Source organism: Kockovaella imperatae (assembly GCF_002102565.1).
Source record: "Kockovaella imperatae strain NRRL Y-17943 chromosome Unknown BD324scaffold_5, whole genome shotgun sequence".
Classification (NCBI taxonomy): domain Eukaryota; kingdom Fungi; phylum Basidiomycota; class Tremellomycetes; order Tremellales; family Cuniculitremaceae; genus Kockovaella; species Kockovaella imperatae.
Window position 1 is genome coordinate 363,102 of NW_019028945.1, and position 17,426 is coordinate 380,527.

The 17,426-nt window shown below is 51.3% G+C and overlaps 7 protein-coding genes across 7 annotated transcripts; 2 read left to right on the top strand and 5 right to left on the bottom strand.

Moving 5' to 3' along the window:
* Positions 1–191: 191 nt before the first annotated feature.
* On the bottom strand, positions 192–2,852 carry BD324DRAFT_579078 (OPT oligopeptide transporter; the record flags this gene model as incomplete). The annotated part of the gene is made up of 7 exons (XM_022013355.1): positions 192–820; positions 869–1,046; positions 1,098–1,358; positions 1,412–1,654; positions 1,705–1,743; positions 1,795–2,475; positions 2,535–2,852. 7 exons carry the CDS (start codon positions 2,850–2,852, stop codon positions 192–194), a joined length of 2,349 nt encoding a protein of 782 aa, XP_021871659.1.
* A 726-nt stretch (positions 2,853–3,578) lies between these two features.
* Positions 3,579–6,668, bottom strand: BD324DRAFT_579127 (glycosyl hydrolases family 31-domain-containing protein; the record flags this gene model as incomplete). The annotated part of the gene is made up of 10 exons (XM_022013359.1): positions 3,579–4,308; positions 4,365–4,429; positions 4,481–4,706; positions 4,760–4,899; positions 4,941–5,061; positions 5,119–5,338; positions 5,392–5,530; positions 5,585–5,665; positions 5,716–5,741; positions 5,783–6,668. The coding sequence occupies 10 exons, from the start codon at positions 6,666–6,668 to the stop codon at positions 3,579–3,581; spliced, it is 2,634 nt and encodes an 877-aa protein (XP_021871660.1).
* A 188-nt stretch (positions 6,669–6,856) lies between these two features.
* BD324DRAFT_390935 (endoplasmic reticulum Oxidoreductin 1-domain-containing protein) lies at positions 6,857–9,233 on the bottom strand. Its single transcript, XM_022012660.1, has 9 exons — positions 8,856–9,233; positions 8,571–8,771; positions 8,457–8,519; positions 8,328–8,394; positions 7,966–8,274; positions 7,558–7,916; positions 7,348–7,502; positions 7,124–7,298; positions 6,857–7,078 (listed from the first exon to the last, which is right to left on the bottom strand). Exons 1-9 carry the CDS (start codon positions 8,994–8,996, stop codon positions 6,878–6,880), a joined length of 1,671 nt encoding a protein of 556 aa, XP_021871661.1. The 5' UTR covers positions 8,997–9,233; the 3' UTR covers positions 6,857–6,877.
* A 1-nt stretch (position 9,234) lies between these two features.
* Positions 9,235–12,033, bottom strand: BD324DRAFT_390940 (transmembrane amino acid transporter protein-domain-containing protein). The gene is made up of 15 exons (XM_022012661.1): positions 11,709–12,033; positions 11,417–11,627; positions 11,278–11,356; positions 11,171–11,232; positions 11,094–11,113; positions 10,932–11,029; positions 10,548–10,874; positions 10,473–10,496; positions 10,385–10,407; positions 10,158–10,333; positions 10,086–10,103; positions 9,909–10,029; positions 9,827–9,861; positions 9,480–9,774; positions 9,235–9,420 (listed from the first exon to the last, which is right to left on the bottom strand). Exons 1-15 carry the CDS (start codon positions 11,936–11,938, stop codon positions 9,352–9,354), a joined length of 1,788 nt encoding a protein of 595 aa, XP_021871662.1. The 5' UTR covers positions 11,939–12,033; the 3' UTR covers positions 9,235–9,351.
* A 214-nt stretch (positions 12,034–12,247) lies between these two features.
* Positions 12,248–13,268, bottom strand: BD324DRAFT_650232 (hypothetical protein; the record flags this gene model as incomplete). Its single annotated transcript, XM_022018117.1, has 4 exons — positions 12,248–12,364; positions 12,404–12,543; positions 12,624–13,049; positions 13,118–13,268. The coding sequence occupies 4 exons, from the start codon at positions 13,266–13,268 to the stop codon at positions 12,248–12,250; spliced, it is 834 nt and encodes a 277-aa protein (XP_021871663.1).
* Positions 13,269–13,431: 163 nt separating this feature from the next.
* On the top strand, positions 13,432–15,760 carry BD324DRAFT_390995 (THO complex subunit 1 transcription elongation factor-domain-containing protein). The gene is made up of 7 exons (XM_022012662.1): positions 13,432–13,842; positions 13,899–14,016; positions 14,075–14,545; positions 14,602–14,966; positions 15,016–15,276; positions 15,326–15,703; positions 15,754–15,760. The coding sequence occupies exons 1-6, from the start codon at positions 13,540–13,542 to the stop codon at positions 15,530–15,532; spliced, it is 1,725 nt and encodes a 574-aa protein (XP_021871664.1). The 5' UTR covers positions 13,432–13,539; the 3' UTR covers positions 15,533–15,703; positions 15,754–15,760.
* BD324DRAFT_622845 (hypothetical protein) lies at positions 15,506–16,668 on the top strand. Its single transcript, XM_022015520.1, has 2 exons — positions 15,506–15,703; positions 15,754–16,668. The coding sequence occupies exons 1-2, from the start codon at positions 15,659–15,661 to the stop codon at positions 16,612–16,614; spliced, it is 906 nt and encodes a 301-aa protein (XP_021871665.1). The 5' UTR covers positions 15,506–15,658; the 3' UTR covers positions 16,615–16,668.
* The last annotated feature ends 758 nt before the right edge of the window (positions 16,669–17,426 follow it).

A 17,426-nucleotide genomic window follows, 5' to 3' on the forward strand; every position in this document is an offset into this window, starting at 1 on the left:
GGGCAACTGGGCACTCGCTGTCAGAAGGTTCCTCAGCATGGTTATGCAGAGTGGAGCCGGATTGTCACTTGGATGTATGTGATGCCCGATTGACAACGGTCACTTGGCTGTACGGCGATGGGCCCGCACGTCCTACGCTTGCTAATGTATATATTGTGATTCATTCCCCGTGAGTCTCGCGTCTATCGTCACTACTGCGCTATCGGGCAGTGATCCGGATAACCATCAGCTGGATTGCCCCACCAGCTCGGGAAAGGATGCTGTGAGCCCGCGGCTCCAAAGACTGCGAAAGAGAGGATGAACATGCAGAGTAAACTTCCCCCGTCCAAGCCCGCAGTGACGAGGTACGAGTAGTTCTTGAAAATTCTCGGTCGATAATTGCGAAGATAGTACTGGACGATGAATCCAGCCAACAAGGTCGAAATGATGGGCGATGTCTGAGTTTGATTGTATCCCATCCAACCAGAGTACATGACGATAATGGGGACATTGATATCTCGGATATCGAAATCTCTGATTCGCGGTAAGAATTGATAAACCCCTCGGTGGATCATGACGAGACCAAAACCGATCGCGAGTCCGACTGGAACGAGGACGTAGGGATCGCCAGCAGAGTACAAGTACTTTGCCAATGCCCATGTGGTAGCTTGGTTGTTTAGGGACTGGAATGCTTGACCACTCCAGGCGTAATCTCCGTTGGGATTCAACAGCAACTCTCGTCGAGAATTGACAATGGAGATCATGACGGCGTAATTGATGAAAGCTCCAAAAACAGTTCCCCAGATCTGAGTCAAGAACATGGTTCGCTGGGGGATCTTCACTTCGATGGAATGAGCACACAAATGATGAATGGACGAAGGACGCTCACGATAAACTCCCAACTTCATATCGCCGGCCAAGTTGAGACTCTGCGCGATAACACTATGAGACCAAGCTGTAAAGTAGAGGTTGCCAAGGGGTCGGCCAGGAATGATGATACCGGCCAACATTTTCATCAACTGGTTTGTAGCGACTCCACTACCGAACCGAGAGTACAGAATCGTGCTCTGCCGTGTAGGTCAGAAGCATTCCCGTTGTCACCTTGTCATGTAACTCACAAATGGCGCAATGATCGTACCGATGATCAATGCGATGACATATGCCCCAGCAGTCAAACCGATGCTATCCTTGAGGACTACTGCTAGGCCGAATACGAATGACAGGACAAGAAGACCGGAGAACCAATACCACGGAACGGACTTGTATTTCCGCATCGCTTCAAAGTGGCGATCGGGTGATTCCCCTCGACGCAGAGTCTTCAAGAGATTGACAATATTGCCACCCCAGAAGAAGAAGCAGTGACCAATGAGAGCGCCAATCTGTCATTGATGTGTGAGTAAGGGTATCGATAAGTGTTCACGAGATAACTCACAGCAGCAGTGCCGATCATAGAGGCCCAGACGTACGTTCCAGCCAGATGTGGCAGACCATATGATTCCAAGGCATCGAGGTCCAGTTGTCCGTCGACAAAGACCGCAGAGGAATGATAAAGCGTCCCGTTGGCATGTCGAAGTGAAGTCGACATGAACGGGAGCGCTTTGGCGCCCCATGCGTTGCCATAGTAGACAGCAGACATGGCAATGTACGCGATGATGATACCGACCGCTTGGTTTGCCTGAGGGGTCAATGAGCAAGCTAGGCATGCAATTGAAAGATGATACCCACTTGCATGATCAGAGGCAATGAAGTGGCGGAACTGGTGATCTGTTACAGCATTAGCGTGTATCTTTCTCTTCTCTGACAAGTCTCGCTCACGTATTGCCAGTCGAATGAAAAGCTCAAGAATCCAAGACCTTCATTGCTCAAAGATCCACCAAACAAATTGGTGATGACTTCGGCCGCCCTACCCGTGGCATTCATACCTGCCAGACAAGGGATAGATACGGAATTGAGCCACGGAAACATGTATCCCGGAATGACCTCGTACAGCGTCATAAAACCAAAAGCGATCCAGAAGGCTCTCATGCGCTTCTGCTTGAACGTGTTCCAATGGAGACCTTGTAGGACACTCAAAGTGGGAATGTTAGTCCAGTAGACTGCTTCTGGAGAGTTGATAGTGATGGGGCTGAACAGTCCCGTCAAGCCATATCCAAAGAGCCCGATGGATAGAGTACCGAGGATGGCGGTTAGCGGTGTGAGGGTGTTACCCGGGTAGAAGAGGTCTTGGGTCGCAAAGACGGAGATGGCGGCTGTTCCGTTTGAGGCTGCTCCAGCAGTGATGGAGGCGATCCCATGTTCTTTCAAGCCGTAATCTGAAGGGTTTATGAATTTGGCGGCCTTGATATACAGGGGCAATGGCTCGTGGTCGGTATGCTTTTCACGGAACTTCTTCTCTAAGAGATCACCTCGGGGGAATGCTGCTGCCCAAGCTCGACCGAGGAAGTAAGAGATCAAGACGATAAATGAACCGCCAATAGACACGCTAGTAGGCTTAAACTGTGTGATCCAACAGGGTAAGTCAGACACTAGGATCTCCTGCTACAGACTGGACTCACGTTGTAAATCTGGTTCATGACTGCTTGGAATGCAGAGACAGCCGTACCGAGCACAATGCTTCGGAATGTCAAAGCTGGATCACCGTCATCCCTTACGGATAGTAGGTGTTCCGAAGCGTCCGCCCCAGTCCGAATGATCACGCTGTCAAAATCATCATCCCCATTCTCTTTAACGCCGATGCTGCCAGATTCGCCATCTGAGGGGTTCTTGTGACTGTCCTTCTCGTCCTCAGGCAAGGTCTGTTGGAGGTGATCAATCCTGTCTTCGATCTCTAAATCAGTCACCGTTCCTACAGATAGCTCTGGAACGACGGGCATGTCGTCAAATTTGGTCGGCTGAGCCATCTCCTGACGTCTCTGACAAGCTGTGTGAGTGGCAGGGGAGTAAGCAAATCGATAGCTCATACATCCTTGATATTTGGAGACTCTAGCATCAGACTGTCGTATTGCGACTTGAGTATGGTCAATTTTGCAAGTTGCGTGATCAGTCGTCTTAAAGTCTGCACCATGCGGTCTCTTCTGACCATTGGGTTTTGCCTGCCCTCTTTGGGGACTCTGAATTCTGGGATACCAGGTCTCGCTTTGAAAACTTTTCGACTTTCGCTTCAATTTGCGTAGCCCTTGGCCTTCTCGGGACAATATGCTTACGGCGAGCTTGCCGACTTTGACGCCTTTCGTGTTCCAGGGACCTCTGTTATGCATTGCACATCAGGGTGCTTGACATGTTGACCATAAAGACGCAGACGAAGCAACGGCCAAGACCAGGTTGAGTGCTAAAAACAGCACGCCGATAAAATTTTTCGATATGCAGCACGCAATATCAGGGTACTGCACGGCAAAATGTCACCGAGAGGGTTCCGAGGGATTCTGCGATGAGTCATGCAGGTATCTCACTGACCATGATGTACGAGCACGTTTGTCACCGCTGCATCGCTCGAATTGTAACTGAAGCATCTTGTGGATGCTGTGATGACCGAAATGCCCGACAACATCCCCTTTGTCCAGAACAAAGACTCATCCATACACGGGCCTCGTTGGCCACTTTCAGCTCACAGAGACGAACCACAACTTCCGCTCGCCTCGCATGACTTGCTCGGCGCCTTCGACCTTTCTCTCATCTCTATAAGGCAACATGATGTGGATCTTGTCTCCCCAGAGCGGTTTGAAACCATGTTCCTTCCATTGAGCCTTGACGGTGACCTTGTCTTTCGTGGCACTGTATGAGACATGAATGGTCGATACAGAAGGCTTAGTGGAGATTCCATCATCTTCGATCCATTCGCCAGAGTATTGACCGGCTTCACCAGGGAAGATCAAAACGCCTCTCCAGTCGTCTAGGGCTACAACACCTCCTTCAGATTCGAGCACGACATCGACTCCATCGTGTGTCGTTCGGGCAGGACCTTGAGTTTGAGTCACAGTGTTGACGGATTTGCCAATTGGGATGACACTGCCTTCCCTCGCGAACAGACCCATGTGCTCCAGTGGGGTTGATACAATTGCTCGAGAGCCAGCAGCGTGTGATCCATAAGGCGCGTGTAGATCAAAGTAGAGCGACGTGTCCTTGGGAGAAGATTTTGGGAAGTAGACTTCACGGCTGAGCAAACCCTCGAACAAGGCAGGGGCGGATAGTAGGCGTCCAGCTCCGATCCAGGCATCAAAGCCGTTCAGGCTTTCCTCGCTGAAGAGGTTCGCATCCGAGGCAAAGTCTCCATACATGAGTGGAGCGTTCGTGGGCTCAGCTTCCAAGTGAGAGGACCACATGAGGGAGTTGCTGGGGGGTCCGTGAGCGACGCATGGCGACCAAGGAGACGGCGGCCTCCGACTCACAAGTATGGAAGGAACTCGTATCGCCATTTTATCGCCTCTCGAATGATAGGCAGGACTTCAGGGTACTTGCGCCGCATATTTAGCTTGACATCCATTGAGCATACTGGCCTACTCACCATCCAGGGTGTATTCGTGGCGCCTGCTCCCGAAGGGTCCACCTTGTTCGGTTTGAACGAGTGGATGCAAAATCGAGAATGTGTGACTCCCAATTGGACCCATCGAGTAAACATTTCAGGCGTGGGCAACGGCCCACCAAAGCCTCCGATGTCAGAGCCATAAGACTGCATGAGTGAGAGTCCCGCATTCAATTGGATCGCTTGGGATCCTCGGAGATTTTTCCAGCTATGGTGAGTATTAGCTCAACGAGCTTCAGTCTAAAGGGGTTCAGCACTCACCTCGTCTCGTTATCTCCTGACCAGGTCGAAGCAACATATTTGAACGTCCCCACGTTTCCTGATCGGGTGACGATAAACGGTCGACGATCTGGGTTGTTCTTAATGAGTGTATCATGACTAATCTTGCCCATCATCTCGGTCTAAAATGAGTCAGACGTTGGTTCTGTGATGCGCGACTAACATTAAGCATTCTGCCCATCAGACCAATGTTCGTTTCTCCCTTCACGGCGTTTCGCATATTCACAGGCATGTCATTCCGGCAGATGAAGGCGTCGTCGTGGAGATGATACTCGTCATTGTCGCTGAAAGGAACCGATCAGCAATTTGTCCAGGAATCGATTATAATGCGTTGGACTCACTTCCACATGCCATCACAGCCCAAATCAATCAAGCTCTGAACTCCATCGGCCCACCACTGCCGACCCTCAGGAGAAGTCATGTCAACCCAGCCTCCTTTACCGGTGACACCGACGGCAGAGGACCAGATACGAGTCTTGACTGGGTTCTTTGTCCAAGGATCGTGGAACAAGGCATTGGCGGCATGCAGCTTGTCGTATGCTTCATGAGAGTCCAACATATCTAAGACGCCGTGTATCAGCGGAGCCTTACATCGAGCCATAAAGACGACTCACAAGGCTTTATATTGGGCACGATCTTGATTCCAGCTTTGTGAAAGAGCTTTATCATGCCTTTGAAGTCCGGGTATCGCCTGGTGTTCATGTGGAAGGTGTATCTGTTACCGTCTTCGCCAACAGTGTAACCGGAAGAAAGCTGGGCAGAGGAGATGTCAATGTGAAGCAGAAGTGTGCAATCTTCTCCACTCACGTGCATAGCGGAACAAGGGATATCATGCTTCTTGCAGAGATCTGGCCAGGTGGAAAGCAACTCTTGCGCAATTGGCTTGTCCTGTGGCTTGTCAGCCAAGAGAATCGGCGAGAATTAAAGTTGTCACTGACGGATTCTCCTAAACCCATCCCAGATGCTGCGTTTGTGAGTCTGATTGCTCCATGTATGACCGCTCACCAAGGTAACCAAGCCAGTCTCTCGGTACAAGCTTGGGCATGCCGACGAGCTCCCCGAATGTTCTCACAACCTCTTTGACTCCCTTGCCTACCAAAACCCACTCTTCAAGACCACCCCAGTCCTGAACGAACGTCTTGTGGTATCCCCAAGGATCATCATGCCATCGTCCAATATCCCACGTAGCAACTGAATTTGTCGGATGATAAATGGCATAAGTGGACGGCAGGGACTCTGGTCCGTCTCCAGGTTCAGGCCTGGGCGTCGAAATCAAGAATGGAGTATGCTTGTACAATGGATCTCCTTCGTATGCATCGTAACATGCACCATCCGTTCCAGTCATAGTGAAAGATCTCGAGGTGAGGTCCAGAGGAGCCGCTCGTTCTCCCAGGCCCACATGGAGGTTATTTCGTTCGATCCACCAATGTCGGATCATACCGTGTTCCGTCATGGCGTAAGAACGTCCCGGGAGATCACCGATCAATCTGACCTTGCCATTTCGGTTTGTCTCCCATACATTCAAGAGGAGTGACTCGGACCATTCGAGATGGAGTTCGCGCTCACGACCTGCGCCATCCAGGTGCGTAGGGGATTGATTGGGGAAGGCAAGGACGGCCTGACATTTCTGCTCGTCAATGGATCGGATGGTGAACGGACACCCAGCATCTTGTTCGCCCTTGTATATGACATTGTCATGGGGTGGTGCAGGTCTATCTGGACCAGTGACAAAGACTCTATACGCATTGGCCAAAGGAAACGAGAGGGTGAACGTGAAGCCTTGGAATGTGGCTGAAGAAGAGGATTTGAGGGAGAAAGATGTGAGTGATTCGCCAGGTTTCGCAGAGCCCGCCAGCGACCAGCCGTGCAGATCTCTTTCTACGATGGGCATGATACAAGACGGGTGCTGTACAATGTTTAGACTTCAAAACAGAATGAATGATTGAACGATCAGCTGGCTTTGTAGTTACCTCCCAAACCGGTCCGAACTTGCCGGAAAATCATCCGAAAGAGTAAGGTAACAACCTGAGCCACGCCACTCGGCCGGAAGAATCATCAAAATGCCCTCTTGGCGCCAGGATGTCGAATAGGTATGATGCATCATAGATCAACCTTGGCGCTGGCCTGGCCGAACAGATCACTGAACCACTGGAGAATATCTGATCCGAAACCCCGAACGATTTTACGCCAGCACAATTCGAGGCATCCCCGACAACTCCGCCGCAGAGCTTCCAAAGCAGACACAACCAAGCCCAGGACTGCACTGGGGGACAGGTAGTCGCGAAGATTCTTCTTTGGGGGCTGAAAGGATATGCAATTAGCTGGCGTTACAGCGGGAGCACTCACAGGTAGTGGTCTTCTCGGTTTGCGGTTGCGCGATGTTCTGGCTTCCTCAGCTTGAGTCACAGCGTACATCTTTCTGAAGTCTTCAACCGCCGCTAGACTCTCGCTGACTCGATGAAGCGTGTTGAACAAGGCGACCACTTCGGAGCGTTGCAACAGGTCAGGATTGCGCCGAGGACTAGATGGTGATCAGCATATACGACTTCACATGAGCCGTGCCCGCTTACTCCAGTGCCTTGTCGTCCAGTTCGAACAGAATCTTGAGAGCGGTTCCTAATCCAGAGACTTGCAATTTGCCCCAAAGTCGACATTTGTCACAGCCGACGCAATCCATAATTCGAGACACGTTTCGGAAGTGCGATTTGAATTGCTCTTTCAGGAGCTTAGATTCACAATGTCAGCACGACATTTGACACCTTCATGCACCTCAAACCCACCTTGGCATCCTGACCGGCAAAGAAATCACTCTCATCGAACCCTTTGCCCATCTCGCCGTCAGCCAGACCCAACACCTCTTTCAAGGTTTGTCGAGCCTGATGATCCTCCGCACGCCGAGCAACGCTCCTTTCATCGGTGTATCGCAAACTAGGAGCCGTGCCGATATCGTACTTCTCCAGATACGGTCCGGCCCTCGCTACTGCCCGTAATAGAAGCACAGCGTTGAAGTACACATTGGAGAGTCGTTCTGGATGAGTCGCGAGGCGATTGATGAAGCATTGAAGGTTCGGACTCCATTCGCCTGTCGTCTGGTCAAGATACTCGTGGCAGATATGTATGCTGATGGATGCGTGGAGACCTGGGGGTGAAGCGTCAGGACCTCTTCGCACGCACAGCAGATGGCTCACCCGAAATGACCCTGTAGTACACCTTTTTTTCCTCGCACATATCATCATTCTTTAAAGCGCCTTTGACCATCTCCGTTCCCCAACCTTCACTAAGCTTGCTGAAACCCACTCCGGCGTCATTTCCTGATGCGCTGAGACCTGCCAAAGCAGATATGACGTGTTGTGATCCCGATTGAGCCGCATCCATAGCAGCTTCAGAGAGTCCAAAACAATTCTCCTCATAGATCGCTCTCCAAACTTGATGGGCTGAAGCCCCTGCGTAACCTGTAAATCGCTCAGGGTTGAGCGTGAGGTCGATATACTGGCCATCTAGGGCATAATTTTCAGCTTTGGGGTGGATGGCAATCGCCGACAGCTCTCACCTTGCGTCGCATCGTCCTCAATGTAACAAAAGTCCTGTTCACGGAAATAGCAGCCTGACACACCGTCCTATGTATCAGTCAGCCAGCGTGCACGGATGCCTGTAGTCGTGACTATTTCGCTGTGCTCACCGTAGTGGAAGAATGCCTGACCTCAGACAACGCTCGCGCTCTCCATTTCTCGGGTATCTCGCTCTGTACACCGGCATCAGATTGACGTCAAGACAGGACAGCCCTACCACCCACCTCGTCCGCCGCTTCCACACCGCAATCTCTATTCATGCAGAACGCATTCTCGTACCAGAACGGGCACTCTCTATACAGGTCGACTTTGTAATGTCGGAAAAAGGGATAGTGAACGAGTTTCTGAAGTTTCGGAAAGAGAGCAGTGTTGAGGGATTCCACAGTCTCATAGAGACAGTGCGTCGACTCTATAGGGCCAGAAGGCTGCAGAGACATCAGCGCTGCTTGATAGTCACAGGAATTGCATCAGATGGATGCATCGTGTTTGGCTCCACGTCGATCACTCACCGAACAATACCCTTGTGATTTGCCTTCCAACACATTTCGTGCGATCTTGCTATCTGGCTTGGACGGCTTCCCGGTGAGACCAGCCCCCAAGACTGAAGCAGTGAGGGTCAAGACACTGAGTGTGGTTGATAAGGATACCATGATGAGGGAGGGGGGATTAAGCGAGGTATGTAATGTGGTGACCGACGAGGCCGAGAAGCTGAGACCTGCGCACTTCTCACGCTGAGGGGTCGATAGTACTACAAAAGCCAAACTAATCGATGTGATGGCACTACAAGTCCATGGGCTCTTTCATCAACTGTCCAAAGTGTCACTACTATTCTACTGCTGAGTGCATCTGGTCGACAATTGGAAGATCAACAGGTTTAGTTATTCAGCATTTCCGCCATCCGATGACGCGCGACGTGGCAGATTTTTGTGATGATCATGGTGGCAGCTGTACCGTAGCATATTCAACTAAACTAGCCATTATCAACAGCTGAGGCTGGGTGCATGACTACACGGGAGCGTTGCAGCCGAACGAGGTAGCTGGACTATGCGCGAAAGTGCTCTGGATAGTCAACACCTGCAAATATTTTGTCAATCAAAGAACCATGTTGTTCTGCGCCGAGGTGCAGGACTTACCGATCCCCAAATACCTAGACCACACGTAGCTAATGCGGCGAGGAAGTATAAAAAGTTGATCGCCTTGAACCATACTTTCCCAGTGAAGAGACCTCGTCTCCATCTACTGAGCGATCGCCATGAGTCTCTGTAGGCTGGCCCGTTGAGTGGGTGCCAGACCCCATCACCCTTCGAGGCGTCCGCGTAGACGTCGTAGGCTAATTGCATCAAGGGCGGCCAGGTGTAAGAGAATTGGAGGAGGCAAGCGGCTCCGACCAAGGCTTGGATGGTCTGAACTTGAGGAATGGCAGTGCCGCTGAGTTGAATATAGGGTGAGCGAAAAGGTGACAGAGGAGCGCAAGACTCACATGATGAATGAAATGATCCAGGCGGCGAGTTGAAGCTGGTATAGGGTAAGAAACCAGTCAAAATAACGGGTTCAGCACATACAACAGTCCAGTAGATGAAGCCCATTTTCGACATGAGAGGAGGACCTCGGAACAAGTTGCCAAAGATGAACCAGTAGAGAACCTTGACGGCGATGTTGAGGTACGTTACGGAAGCCATCGTGCTGTTGAGGCGCAGTGGTGAGGCAAGTACCATATCTCTCGGGGTAGGACCACTCACTATGTCCACAGGGACAGACTGAGAGGATGTTTGGTCAGCTGAATGTTCTAACGAGATGTAGGTCAAACTTACCCATTTCCAACACTCTGCCACGAGTATTTGGAAACACCCTGGAACGCGACCGGAAGAGTGTATTGTCCTTGAAGGCCGTAGACGTAGCATCCATAGACGATATATACGCAGAATACCAACATCTCGGCGAACGTGAATGACTTGACAAACTCAAACGGCTTGCGCATCTCATTCATCTATGTGAGTGTCAGGGCGTCCACTTTCATGTCAAGAGACACAGGACACACGAATTCGACGAATATCATGATACCTGCATCAGTCGTCAGTCTACGTTTCATGTGACAGCTCGATCATCGCCGTCTCCCTCCCACTTACCACTCCATCCAAAGACCATGTTCACTGAAGTGGGATCAGTACATGGACCTTTGATTCCGTCCGCATGTCACTCACTCGCTCCATTCACCTGATTCGACAAGGCTCCCACACCCGTGGCAGAAAGCTCGACAGGAGCATAGGGAGGCTTAAATCCATATGCCTGACTAGCGCTGTAATAGTTTGGTGCTGAGTGAGCGATGAACCCCATGGAGATGAAGATGATGATAAGGTTGATGAAGACATTAAACGAGGCCAAGAACGAAAGTTTGGCCAGCGACCTAAATGGAACGGAGATGATGAATCCTATAGCTGTCCAGATGATGATGGACACAACGAAACAAAGAGGGCCGTGAGGTTGGGTGAGCTCCGTCATGCTTTGAGCGTTGGCAATGACATTTGAGCCTGAGTGGGAGGGTGAGTGATCGTGGCAAGGGTATAGCTGGACCAATTCAAACTCACCGACGACGAACAGAATTTGCACAACTTGGACGATCGACACGATGTAGTTGCCCCAGACCCCGAAGAAGCATTCCATGAGCTCTCCATAGCTTTGGACGCTGTCAGAGTATCAGTCGTGATCCAGTGACAGTGGCAGTGGCAGTGGCAGCGCCACGATCTCACGGATATCGGTCAGAGTCGACCTGGGGAGGTTGTGTATATCAGTAGAGTCTCTACTGGTCCAAGTGGATGTCTCTCACTCTCAGATACAAGTTCAAGACCAGGAACGAACTGTAGTAGGCGGCGACACCAAAGGTGAGATCTGTGCCAGCATGAGTCCAATCTCTCTGAGATTATTCCCACGCACATAGCAGGATACCGCCAACAAAGCCGACCGTGCTAAATGCGTATGGAGCATTGAATGGACCGATAACATCCGTAGTGATCTACATTGCGAGTGTCAGCCGTGTGTTGCGAGCTCGATGAAGCTATGCTTTCAAACTGACCAGATAGAACATCATTCCCCAACTTGCAGTTCTTAATCTGCGCCTGGCGTCGGCTTTATCCGCCTCGAATTCGGCCCGGGCAGCGATTTGCTCATTCTCAGCTTGGGTCAGACGAGCATTTGGGTTGTTGCTCTCGATCAAGACATTGTCCGGGTGTTGAGGTCCAAAGTCATTGTCAAAGAATTTGAACCATCTATTGCGTGCCTTCCCACTGATGATGCCCGGGGGGTCAGCGTGACTCACAGGGTGGCATGGCCCGAAAGAAGGGCGGAGAATAACAACTATTTCTCACCCAGACTTGATACTGTGCATATCATATTTCCTCCTCTGCTCATTGGCGTGATAGATCAGCTCTTCCAAAGGTACTGCTGCCAATCGCCCAGCGCCAACAGTGTGACCTTCATCAATTCCAGCCGTAACATTTGTATCGCGGTGGTGTTTTCCATTGTACTTTTCAGTCTTTCTCTCAGATTGACCTCCGTAACCATTCACAGGCCTGTCTGTTGACGAGTCGTCCGACATGGGTACCGCAGTGAGAAAGAACGAGAGTCTAAATGACTCTCTCTAGGTCAGAGTGGTGTTTACTACGCAGTTCACAAGGAATAAGAACAGAGTACAACAGTGCATGCTTCTTCGCCGCCGCCAGTATCTTTCTCTAGATGCCCCCAGCCGACTGCAGCCTCTTTCGGGAAACCACTCGTGACTCAGGAGGAGCTCTTTGTGGGCCATATGGTCCATAAAATCTATAAATACAGCGAATGAAGCATGATCAATGATGTCATTTGATCATCACGTGACCGGTATGCAAGCGACCGGCGGCCATCATTGGATCTACTTCATCTTGTCCAGTGGTCTGTTGAACCCTCCTCTACGATTCATGTACTGTCGCCAAGTCCTCTGCTTATTGACCTTGACGGCTCCATCAGCATTCGCAGCGACTTCTTTGCCCTGAAAGCTTCAGTACATCTCCCATGTTGTAGGACTCACCTTGGTCGAGCCAAAGCCTCCGAAACCCATCATGGCGGCGAAGCCTCCATCATCTTCCTCTTCCTCTTCTTCGCCTTCTTCTCCGTCGAGTCTCTTCCGATTGGTATGGGATGATGCATGCGATGGGCCACCTTGAGTTTCTGAGAGATATATTGTATGAGCAGAGCATACGACAGAGGTTGTGGACTGCAGCTGTCGTCAGAGCTTTCGTTGAACTCACCTTCTTCGTTACCTTCTTCCCGCTGTGTCGTCCCTCTCGCTCTCTCCTCTTCACGTCTTCGTCTGCCCTCTTCAATCGCTCGTCTATCTAAAGGTCGATCCCTCTCCATGTATTCGTCCGCAGTCGCTCTGCCGCGGTAGCCAAAATTGCCCCCTCCTCGCCCACCACCACCACCATACCCTCCGCGGGATCCACCTCGTCCATAGTAATCTCCGTTGGGTCCAGCTCGTCCAGATCCATTCCCATTACCATAGCCATTGCCACCATCCCTGTACCCTTCTCCTCCTCCGGACCTCGGACCTCTAGACGGGTAGTCATCCTGTACTCCTCGATCCCTATCATCGTGCTCCCTTCCGTGGCGCCTGTAGTCTCGGTCTCCTCTGTCTCTATCACGGACAGGAGAGGGGTAATCTCGATCTCGCCGGTCTATCAGATCCAGTATGCTTCAGTCTTTCGTCGCTTGAGAAAGACTCGTCGGCACAAAGAAAGCTCACCTCTATCGTTGTACCTTTCCCTATCACGTCCACCTCTATCCCGTCTCGGACTCATACTACGACTTCTTGAGCGTCTCGGCTCGTGTTTCCTCTCATCTCTGTCATGATGCCTATCTGCATCTTGAGGTGAGGATGGTCGTCGGCCTGACATGTCAGAACTGGAGGCTCCGGCGTGGCAGATACGATGGTCAGGTAGTGATTATGCGTGCAAATCAGGCTCAAAAGTATGAGGTCGCTGGAGAATCCCGCTGCGATCACAGTGAGGAAGATGTGATAGATGTGAGGAGGATGTTGCTGGATAGCTTGAATATCGAAGCCAATTTGAAAATTTGCTTCCGTCGAGTTTCATGAAGTACAATGCTTCAGGTCGCTCGCGGTGAGAAGCATACTGTGTCGTTGTACCTCGAGCGTAGCGGCTGATCATGGCGATAGAGGTCCTGTCATCCTTACAGGTGGACCTGCAGAGTCTCGTGGCATCGACGTCCACAGCTCGAGAATCCCAGCTCTCGGAATTATCAGCTTCGACGCCTTTCTTACCTCCTATACCGCGGGATGTGCTCAAATCCCAACTCGAGCCAATATGGAATAAGCTAGCTGTATCGGAGGTCCTCCGAGAAGGTGAGGCTGAAGGCAGTCAGACCCCTGGACGACGAGGTGATCTCCTCCGCAATGTCATGGATATCGTTGGGCGAGAGATTATCATTTCACCTTTGGTCCAAGGCGAGGTGAGCTGAACGTTTCATGAGCACTCCGAAATACAGCTCACCTCGCTCGTGTCCAGGTAATGGATCCGGCCATCAATTCCGAGCCTAAAGAGCGAGCTCGATTCTTGAATGCACTGTCGGACCGGTTGGATACCGTTCTTACATTGTACGAACTCTGCTATGCCGCCTTTCCAGGTCAGGAGCCCGTTTGACGATATTGAGCAACCTCGAGCTAATGACCCCCCTTGCTCAGACATCCCATCCCTGGAGCCCGGAGCGATCTTCATCCCCCTGCTCGAGGAACTTGTCGAGCTCATATCTGTCGAATCATGGCGTGATTTATGGCAATACGTTGAAACTCGCTCTAAACGATTTACTAACGATATGCCGGCTTCAAAGGGGAAAGCTTTACCTCTCTTGCGGACGATCAATGCGTTCTTACGCTTCCTCCCAAGAACGCCGGCGGATCTGGTCTTTCGAGGGAGAGTACATCAGTTTGCTAGCTCTGTCATCAGCATTGCGGACAAGAGCGCCATCAATATGAGGGGAGATTATGGAGACGTGAAGACCACGTGGGAGGAGGTAGAATCTGTCAAGGAGGAAGTCAAAGCGGACACGGGACAGGGTCCAGCTGATGGTGATGTGGACATGGAAGCGGCGGCAGCGGTAGTCAAGGAAGGTGCGGACGTAGAGTCGAAGGCTGAACCGGACCCGTCAAACACAAGTGAGTATCCCTTGCTACCAGAGGATTGTATCTCAACGCTCAAGCTGTACCTTCAGATCCCGAGCCAGACTTTTACTCTACACTTTGGTCACTCCAGCAATACTTTGCATCCCCTCCCTTACTTGCTGGTCCGAGTGCTCCCGCGAAGGATGGCGAATCGTCAAAGACCCCTTTCGACGATTTCAAAGATAAGTCAGATTTTGTCTTGCCAAAGCTTTTCGAACAGACCGTCAAGGAGAAAGAATTGATGGGCATCGAGAAGCTCGGAACGACGATCAAGTCGGACAGCGTGATTTCGCAAGAGGCTGGTCGGAAACGAAAGCGTGAACACGCTAAGGAGCAACAGGATGAAAGTCAGTCGAAGAAAGGACGATTCTTCCATCCTCGATATCTGACTGGTCGGAAGTTGTTAGAGCACGAGGTAAGCCAAAATTCAACTGTGAAAATCCGAGCTCATGCCTTTTGGACAGCTCGCAGACAATGCATTCAGACGGCAGATACTCGTTCAATATTTCATCCTCTTTCAATTCCTGCTCAATCTCACTCCAGCATCGGCGTCAAAACAAGCTTTCACCGGTGGAATGCCCAAAGACTTTGTCATCGATGCAGAGAAAGAAACTTGGGTCAAGTCAAAAATCGCTTCTATCCGGGAAGAGCTACGTCGAATGCCAGGAGACGGCGTAAGATTTGAAGAAGTCGTCTTGTCCATCATAGCCAGAGAGAGGCACTATGTGAGCTGAACAAATCTTGTATTGTCGCCATTCAGCTCACACCGTCCAGGCACAATGGAAGAACGAGAATTGTCCGGAGAAGATCTTCGAAGTCCCTCCAATGTCGACTGAGACTGCGGTCGAAGCAGCGCAAGCTTGGAAAAAGAGACTTGAACCGCCCCAGAGGTATCCGTTCCCAGTCGGCTCGAGATCGCTTTCAAGGCTCTGGAACAAGGGCTTTACGAATCTTGATCAGCTCAAAGGTTGGAAACGGTGAGCGGTTTCCCAGACTTGCCCTGGATTGGATCAGACTCTCATCTGCCGTGTCTTCAGCCAAACCACCATCGAAAGCTTGTCAGAGGAGATCAAAGCCATCGAAGCAGAAGAAGAGGATGACAGGGCAATGGGTCGAGAAGCGGACCCTGAGGAAGCTGTTGAAGTTGCCAATGTAAGTCTCAGCCTTCGTGCGGGCATGTCATTGGCTGATCATCTTCGCAGCTCAAGGTCAATCTCAATTGGCGGGCTCTCCGACTCGCCTCCCAGAAATCTCTTCGCCACTTTGGCGCACTGTCGTCGAAAAGGCACATAGGACTGATCGGCAAAGCAGAGACTGATGAAGTGGATCGGGAAACGGCCGCGAAAACCAAAAACGAAGCTGTCGTGGACAATGGTGGCGTCGAGGGTCATAATGCTGAGACCGAGGACGCTGCGCGAATTAAGCGGGAGAATGGAACTGGTGATGCGGAAGATGAGGATGAAGAAGGGGAAGATGGACTGGTTCTGAAGGAATCGGAGGTCAACGAAGCAGAAGCAGCGGATAATGAGCCTGAACGAGGGGACGGAGAAATCAATGAAGGAGAGCAAGAGGTAGTGACCCGAGCTGGTAGCGAAAAACCGGAAACGACAGGGGATGGAGAGGAGCAGCTTGAGGAACCCCAGGAAGGGGACGGCATGGAAGTTGACGAAAGCGAGGCTGGAGTCAACGGCGATGAGCTGGCTGCAGCAGAGCACGAAGGGCCGAATGACGACGACGATGATGCTGCAGTGGACACTCTGACAGGTGAAATGGATGCTCCTGAGAACAGAGGCGACGACGAGGTATTGCCTGAAGGCGAGATTCCAGTGGAAACAGACCAGGATCGCGAAGGCGGTACCACTCTTGACGACATTGCTGAAGCTCCAAGTACGCCTCCTCTAGAAGAGAACGTGGACGCTCACACCGATACTGGCGAGACCGGAGATCAGGAGGTAGAAGAACAAGAGGACGTTGAGATGAGGGTGGAGAGGGTGCCTGAACCCACATCACGATACATCGTGGATAGAGAAAGGGGTGAATCGCCCCTTATCGAGGGCGAATGATCGCTTGTATGCTCAAGTATCACCGGATCATTACCATATGCAGTTTATTTGAGTTCGTCCAGGTTCAATCCAAGATCTCTTATTGATTAAGGTATTCTGACAGCTCTACTTTGTGTACAATCACTTCACCACCCTCTAGCCTGAAGTTGCGCATTCCAATGATCGTTCAACTCATCCAAACCAAGTGGGAGAGTTTTACTGAGCCCAGATCTTTGCCTGCCGGGGCCAGTCAATGACTTTTGGCACCGCGGAGGAGGTCCATGTCAACTGACTCTACTCACGAGCCTGCCACTTGACCCGGAACCACTGAAACAGTGTATGTCCCTGCTTTGGGTGGATCTGGAGGTTTTCGATCTTCAGGTATCATAGCGTAGTATCCTGTCCTTGAGAAAGGATAGATCTGAGGGATGGGAGTGATATTGGCGCTGTAGATGAGGACATGGAGGGGATGTGGCGGAAGTATGAATTGGTAATGCGTGGCGGGACGAGGCGGGACGATTGCGGGGGCAAGCAGTTGAGAATGACGGGCCAGCAAGGAGTCGGCGGAGATCACCAGCAGCAGTGATGACAGGGGGCGTTAGGCGCGAGCACAAGGTATCGGCGACATTTCAGATGAGATGAGGCATTCAGAGGGCATGATGTGTGATAGCGAATGTGGCGAGGTGGAAACAGGGTCGGATGAAATGGTTAAAACGTCCTCGTATCGGTATCAGCTCACTACAGGCAGCTTTCCTTGTCTCCTCCGGCGAGGGAACCCGCTTTGTAATAAAGCCCCTCATCCACCTCCTCTCCCTGCTCGTGTTCGCCCGCTT

What these genes read in the sequence shown, in the direction of transcription:
- BD324DRAFT_390935 (XM_022012660.1), bottom strand. Translation starts at nt 8,996, where the DNA reads ATGGTATCCTTATCAACCACACTCAGTGTCTTGACCCTCACTGCTTCA. An exon ending in GTGTGGAAGCGGCGGACGAG is followed by an intron (nt 8,520 to 8,570) that starts GTGGGTGGTAGG and finishes GCCGGTGTACAG; the next exon opens with AGCGAGATACCCGAGAAATG. An exon ending in TCAGGCATTCTTCCACTACG is followed by an intron (nt 8,395 to 8,456) that starts GTGAGCACAGCG and finishes ACTGATACATAG; the next exon opens with GACGGTGTGTCAGGCTGCTA.
- BD324DRAFT_390940 (XM_022012661.1), bottom strand. Translation starts at nt 11,938, where the DNA reads ATGTCGGACGACTCGTCAACAGACAGGCCTGTGAATGGTTACGGAGGT. An exon ending in TCTTGAACTTGTATCTGAGA is followed by an intron (nt 11,114 to 11,170) that starts GTGAGAGACATC and finishes CAACCTCCCCAG; the next exon opens with GTCGACTCTGACCGATATCC. An exon ending in TCATGATATTCGTCGAATTC is followed by an intron (nt 10,334 to 10,384) that starts GTGTGTCCTGTG and finishes ACACTCACATAG; the next exon opens with ATGAATGAGATGCGCAAGCC.
- BD324DRAFT_390995 (XM_022012662.1), top strand. Translation starts at nt 13,540, where the DNA reads ATGGCGATAGAGGTCCTGTCATCCTTACAGGTGGACCTGCAGAGTCTC. An exon ending in ACCGGACCCGTCAAACACAA is followed by an intron (nt 14,546 to 14,601) that starts GTGAGTATCCCT and finishes CTGTACCTTCAG; the next exon opens with ATCCCGAGCCAGACTTTTAC. An exon ending in GGAAGTTGTTAGAGCACGAG is followed by an intron (nt 14,967 to 15,015) that starts GTAAGCCAAAAT and finishes CCTTTTGGACAG; the next exon opens with CTCGCAGACAATGCATTCAG.
- BD324DRAFT_622845 (XM_022015520.1), top strand. Translation starts at nt 15,659, where the DNA reads ATGGGTCGAGAAGCGGACCCTGAGGAAGCTGTTGAAGTTGCCAAT. An exon ending in AAGCTGTTGAAGTTGCCAAT is followed by an intron (nt 15,704 to 15,753) that starts GTAAGTCTCAGC and finishes TCATCTTCGCAG; the next exon opens with CTCAAGGTCAATCTCAATTG.